Consider the following 6,615-nt stretch of genomic DNA (forward strand, 5'->3'; position numbering starts at 1 on the left):
ACGAACCACGTCTTGATCTTCTTCTTCAGCTGCTTGAGACCTGTAATGGTTTTTGGGGGTGTGGAGGTGACTGCTAAGATATCCTGAGGATTTCTTGTTTACAGACACAAAAAAGTGGTGGTGGCTCTTATTGAGCATGACCCCTCAATAAGGAGGTGGAGACCTCCTTATATAGAGAGTCTCATGGCCACCATCATGGTACCCTAATGGGCCTAGCCCAGTTAGGGTTACCTCCACAAAACCCCCTCAGCCCAATAACATTGTATTAGTCCATATAATAAAATAAGCCAAACATGATAAATTTATGGTCGTAAAACCGGGTTTAGTACCATACCCCTACAAGCCCCCCCAAGTCCAGTGTTGCTCCTGGACGCGCAAGCGTCTAGGTGGAGCGCTGGACTTTATGAGGTGTGTTAGGCTGTGAGGCGGTTTTTTCCCTGTTCTTTGGCCTTGTCTTTATTGTCTTTGAGTTTTGGGAGGTTTTCTTCATGATGGTGACGAGCTGTAAAAATAATGAAGCTTGCGCGTGAGGCGGCTTACGAGCTATAATAATAGAGCTTGCGCGAGTTGCGGCTAATGAGCTATAATAATAATGAAGCTTGTGCGTGAGGCGACTTACGAGCTATAAGAATAATAAAGCTTGCGCGTGAGGCGACTTACGAGCTATAAGAATAACAACAGCTTGCGCGCGAGGCGTCTTATGAGCTGTATGAATAATAAAAGCTTGCGCGCGAGGCGTCTTACGAGCTATAAGAATAATAATAGCTTGCGCGCGAGGCGTCTTATGAGCTGTATGAATAATAGAGCCTGCGCGTGAGGCGATTTACGGGCTGTGAGAATAATGAAGCTTGCGCGTGAGGCGGCTTACGAGCTATAATAATAGAGCTTGCGCGCGAGGCGTCTTACGAGCTAAAAGAATAATAACAGCTTGCGCGCGAGGCGTCTTATGAGCTGTATGAATAATAAAATCTTGCGCGCGAGGCGTCTTACGAGCTAGAAGAATAATAACAGCTTGCGCGCGAGGCGTCTTATGAGCTGTATGAATAATAAAGCTTGCGCGCGAGGCGTCTTACGAGCTATAAGAATAATAACAGCTTGCGCGCGAGGCGTCTTATGAGTTGTATGAATAATAGAGCCTGCGCGTGAGGCGACTTACGGGCTGTAAGAATAATGAAGCTTGCGCGTGAGGCGGCTTACGAGCTACAATAATAGAGCTTGCGCGCGAGGCGGCTTACGAGCTATAATAATAGAGCTTGCGCGCGAGGAGTCTTACGAGCTAAAAGAATAATAACAGCTTGCGCGCGAGGCGTCTTATGAGCTGTATGAATAATAAAATCTTGCGTGCGAGGCGTCTTACGAGCTAGAAGAATAATAACAGCTTGCGCGCGAGGCGTCTTATGAGCTGTATGAATAATAAAGCTTGCGCTCGAGGCGTCTTATGAGCTGTATGAATAATAAAGCTTGCGCGCGAGGCGTCTTATGAGCTGTATGAATAATAAAGCTTGCGCGCGAGGCGTCTTACGAGCTACTTTATGTCCCGCGCCACGCGCAGATGTTGCATGCGCGTGCGCGTAGACTTTGGTTTTGTGTTATGCGCTACGCGCAGATGTTGCATGCGCGTGCGCGTAGGCTTTATGTCCCGCGCCGCGCGCAGATGTTGCATGCGCGTGCGCGTAGACTGTGATGTGTGAGCATGTGATGCGTAAGCATGTGTAATATGCGTGAGCATATGTGATGCGTGAGCATGTGGTAAGAGGATTCCCAACCTTGAAGTTTGGCGCGTGTCCATATGGGATATTATGAGGATTCCCAACCTTGAAGTTTGGCGCGTAGCCAAATGGGATATTATGAGGATTCCCAACCTTGAAGTTTGGCGCGTAGCCATATGGGATATTATGAGGATTCCCAACCTTGAAGTTTGGCGCGTAGCCATATGGGATATTATGAGGATTCCCAACCTTGAAGTTTGGCGCGTAGCCATATGGGATATTATGAGGATTCCCAACCTTTAAGTTTGGCGCGTAGCCATATGGGATATTATGAGGATTCCAAACCTTTAAGTTTGGCGCGTAGCCATATGGGATATTATGAGGATTCCCAACCTTTAAGTTTGGCGCGTAGCCATATGGGATATTATGAGGATTCCCAACCTTGAAGTTTGGCGCGTAGCCATATGGGATATTATGAGGATTCCCAACCTTGAAGTTTGGCGCGTAGCCATATGGGATATTATGAGGAATCCCAACCTTTAAGTTTGGCGCGTAGCCATATGGGATATTATGAGGATTCCCAACCTTTAAGTTTGGCGCGTAGCCATATGGGATATTATGAGGATTCCCAACCTTTAAGTTTGGCGCGTAGCCATATGGGATATTATGAGGATTCCCAACCTTTAAGTTTGGCGCGAGGCCTGATGCGCGCATGCACGGCGATGGAGTGGTGACTCGTGAGTGCGCGTGCATGGCAGAGGTCTCTTGCGTAAAACCCAGATGGTGGTTTCCGCGGTGGCACATGCACGGCTGCGGAGTGAGAATCCGCGGGCGCGCGTACATGACGGCGGAAGTCTGGTAATTTCTGGATCTGCAATTTTAGAGTCAGATCTGCAACTTTAGACCTAAAATCCAGGTCTGTAATCTAGACCTAGATCTGTAAATCGGATCTGGACAGATCTGAAGCCCGGAGCAGATTTAAAACCATCACAGATCCGGAGACCTGATCATTCGAATCAGGCCGTTTCTTTTTGCACAGATTTGGAAGCCTCTTTTTAGATCTATGGATCTTTTTGAGCTTTAATAGAACAAGCCTTGAAGCCTTTTTCTGTAAACTTCCAGATCTGGGCTTTTCTTGGGAGAGATCTGACAGCCGAGATGAAGATCGAAGGGTAGTTCGTTGCCGTCCCACGGATGGCGCCAATGTCGAAGCACGAAATGAATCTGACCTGATCCATGACGATGTTTCCACGGATTTTCGAGATGAACGAACCACGTCTTGTTCTTCTTCTTCAGCTGCTTGAGACCTGCAATGGTTTTTGGGGGTGTGGAGGTGACTGCTAAGATATCCTGAGGATTTCTTGTTTACAGACACAAAAAAGTGGTGGTGGCTCTTATTGAGCATGACCCCTCAATAAGGAGGTGGAGACCTCCTTATATAGAGAGTCTCATGGCCACCATCATGGTACCCTAATGAGCCTAGCCCAGTTAGGGTTACCTCCACAAAACCCCCTCAGCCCAATAACATTGTATTAGTCCATATAATAAAATAAGCCAAACATGATAAATTTAGGGTCGTAAAACCGGGTTTAGTACCATACCCCTACAGTACTCAATATATTCAACCAATAGCAAAGTTATGAGATTCAATCATTTTGACAAATGAGCTATAATTTTTTTTTAATTCTCTAATCTTTCATCTCATTCATCATATCTATTCGTGGTTGATGGGTCAAAACAATTTTGACAAATGAGTTATAATTTTCATTATAGTTCTTTAATACTTATCTTATTTATCCCATATATACATGGGTCATGGGTCAAAATAAATTTAATAAATAGGTTATAATTTTCATTCTAATTCTTTAATTTCTCATCTCATTCAATTTATAATAGTCATCTATAGGTAATGGGTGTATACAATTTTGGTCAATGTTATACATAATGAGATTTTTTCTAATTTGTAAATTTAACATAATAGACATCTTATTATTTGTATTATATTTAATTTTATTCTTACCTTTAATTTTATTTATTTCTTTCAAATAACGTACTTTATTTATTTTTATTATTTGATAAATCTCGTATAATACACAAGTTTAAAAACTAGTAAAAATAATATATGATTAAACTCATTTACATAATAGATTTTTATTTTATATACATGTTATATAATATAATACTTTACACTATATTAATTATACAACACAAACTTGTTACAGAATCGAATCTACTACTATTATTGAGATGGACCGGCGGGCGGGTTAGAGCCGCATCAATGTTAGTTGTGCAATATTCTAATATCATCGTAGCAGAATTTTCTTGTTCAAAGACTTATTATTTCAACATCGAATATACTTTTATGTATATGATCAGTTTTCAAGTTGAAACTATTTGATCTTTGTTATTTGTGTCTGTATATATACTTTGCATTAAAAAGAAAATAAAAAGAATTTTCACGTACGTCAAGGAATAGGGTAAATCATTTACCGTAAATGTCTTCTCACCATGCTTCTACTCTCTCCCAGTCAAGTATAGCATAATACAGTGTACGTTGTTTGTTTGATAGTTGAAATATTATGAACAATAATTGTTAGGAACAATGTAGTAAATGAGGACATGAAATTGTCCAAAATCAAATTCAAACATGACGGGACTACGAGATTCGAGGTAAATAATAAAAGATATACATACATACATACGTGTGACAATAATCGCACGATGAGTGGCAAGCATTTCCGTTTACCGGCTATTACCGGTAACAACTTACCCGTACGTACCACCAACTTAACAATGCGAACGTGAATTAAAATTCTTTTATTAATTTATCCGCCGAATTATTATAAAACATAAATTTCAAAAAAGCAATCCAAAAGAAAATAGTTTATAATATTTATAAGGTCCGTAGACGTTTGTCGTGTTAGTAATTGTCATTTTATAAATTTATCTTTTGTGAATATAATACCATGGTTACGCCTACATACTCCTAAAATCAAGGTGGGGTGAGAGAGATAAAAAGCGTGACCACACGAGTGACTGGAAGCTACCAAACGGAATCATTATCGTTAACGGAAGCTACACAAGCGATCTTATCAGGATAATATGACGAGGAATTAATGGAACTAGGTAATAACGAAGTCAAACAGTGTGGTCTGGTGGTTGTTATGGAGGTTACACAAGTAGTAGGCGTAAAAACTAGAGCGAGAGCTATGGCAATGGCGAAAGACGAGGTTGCGGATAATTCGGTTGCGGTGAAGAGAAGGAAGCTCGGTAATGAGAAACTGAAGTCACCTTCACCGGTTGTGGAAACTAAAAGTAGTAGTGATAAGTGTGAGGTTCATGTTAATTTGAATTCGGTGTTGAAGGAGAAACAAAGCGGTTGTAATTGTGAAGCTGATGTGAGTACTAGATCCGGTGGTGTTACGGGTTCTTGTTGTTCTAGTACTGGATCAATAGAAAAACTGATCAAAGTTTCAGATCTGGAGGTACTGTGATAATGTATATACCTAGTTATATTGTTTCAACACTTTTGTAAATTTGTTTTGAAATTTTATGACTTGCTTGGTTTTGAATTTGCAGGAGAGTGTTGATCAAAGTGAAACAACTGCGATAAATAATTTAGATGGAAACGAAAGGTTAGTTTTCGGGTGTATTCCATATATACACACCTTCTTTCATCTAATCACAACCATTTCAAACAGTCGTTTACATAATTTTCAAAGTTGGACCATCGATGTTCAGAACATTGTTGAGATATTGTTCAAACGACCACCAATATATTCCAAAGTTTTAACCTTATGTTTTGTTTTGTCAAAACCGCTGTTCAGTGGTTTTGAACTGCCGTTTGATGGCGTAAATTAGACTAGGGATGGTGAAGCTATAACATGACCCTTCAATTAATCTTCAGTTAATGAGGGTTTAGTTTGCTTATTTATTTATGGATATCTTTCAACTTCTAATATAAGTTACTTTCTGTTCTTTCAGCATACCATGCGAAGTGGAGTCAACTGCAGTGGAAAAACAGTCAACGGTGATGAACAATTCCCGAAGGAAAGTTTTACCGGTGGAGAAAATGCCACCGGAAGCTGAACTTGAAAAATTCTTTGCGTCTGCTCAGAAAGATCTCAACGAACGTTTTAAAAACAAGTCAGTAAATTAATTATTAATTAATTAACCTATTAATATATATACTTGCTTCTGTAACAATAATATCATTATATAAAAATCAAAGTTTGCTAAATAACTGGTATATATCATTTGCAGGTATAATTACGACATTGTAAATGATATTCCTTTGGAAGGTCGTTTCGAGTGGATTCAAGTAAATCAAGAAAAATAAAGACGATGACGATGAAGATGATTAGAGAATAATGAAACACGCGCGTGCAGTTGTTTGAAATCAGATGTGGCATGTTAAACTTATAAATTGTAACTTCAGATTAGAGGTGGAATGCTAATTTCAATTTCTTCAACTCAAGATCATGTTTATCAATAAAAATTGCGATTATTAGTGAATTACTGATCGATGATTGTAATTTGTAACATCATATTTATGTTAATTGTTATTTATAAAATTATTAATAGAATTTAGTTAATAATAAGAAGACTAGATGCCGGAGTTGGGAGTTGTAGCGACGGTGATGGAGGTAGGATACTGACGACTTGCCGTGTAAGCTACGCGCACGTGTTTGAATGCCGGAAAGCATATACTGTCTGACTCCCATGTGGATCCACGGCGTGTGTTTCAGCACCCATGTCCAAACGTTGTATCACTCAAGTACAACATATCATCACAGGTGGTTGGTCGGATAGCTAAATTATATTATACGTTCAAACGTAAGACGTTTTTGTGTAACAAATTTTCAGTGAGTATTTCTTAAATTAAATTCTTCAGTTTCTGGTTATG

The 6,615-nt window shown here is 39.7% G+C and overlaps 1 protein-coding gene across 3 annotated transcripts; it reads left to right on the forward strand.

Moving 5' to 3' along the window:
• The first annotated feature begins 4,633 nt into the window (after nucleotides 1-4,633).
• LOC143599833 (cyclin-dependent kinase inhibitor 7-like) lies at nucleotides 4,634-6,300 on the forward strand. Of its 3 annotated transcripts, XM_077077693.1 has the most exons (5): nucleotides 4,637-5,044; nucleotides 5,078-5,194; nucleotides 5,289-5,344; nucleotides 5,694-5,855; nucleotides 5,973-6,296. In XM_077077693.1, exons 1-5 carry the CDS (start codon nucleotides 4,826-4,828, stop codon nucleotides 6,046-6,048), a joined length of 630 nt encoding a protein of 209 aa, XP_076933808.1. In that variant the 5' UTR covers nucleotides 4,637-4,825; the 3' UTR covers nucleotides 6,049-6,296. The 3 variants fall into 3 exon arrangements, with proteins under 3 accessions (XP_076933807.1, XP_076933808.1, XP_076933806.1); XM_077077692.1 differs by having other exon boundaries at nucleotides 4,634-5,194; nucleotides 5,292-5,344; nucleotides 5,973-6,300; XM_077077691.1 differs by having other exon boundaries at nucleotides 4,640-5,194; nucleotides 5,973-6,294.
• Nucleotides 6,301-6,615: the final 315 nt, after the last annotated feature.

This window comes from Bidens hawaiensis, unplaced genomic scaffold (assembly GCF_021521415.1).
Source record: "Bidens hawaiensis isolate Kalapana, Puna unplaced genomic scaffold, B.hawaiensis_p1.1 tig00052962_1, whole genome shotgun sequence".
NCBI classification, from domain to species: Eukaryota; Viridiplantae; Streptophyta; class Magnoliopsida; order Asterales; family Asteraceae; genus Bidens; species Bidens hawaiensis.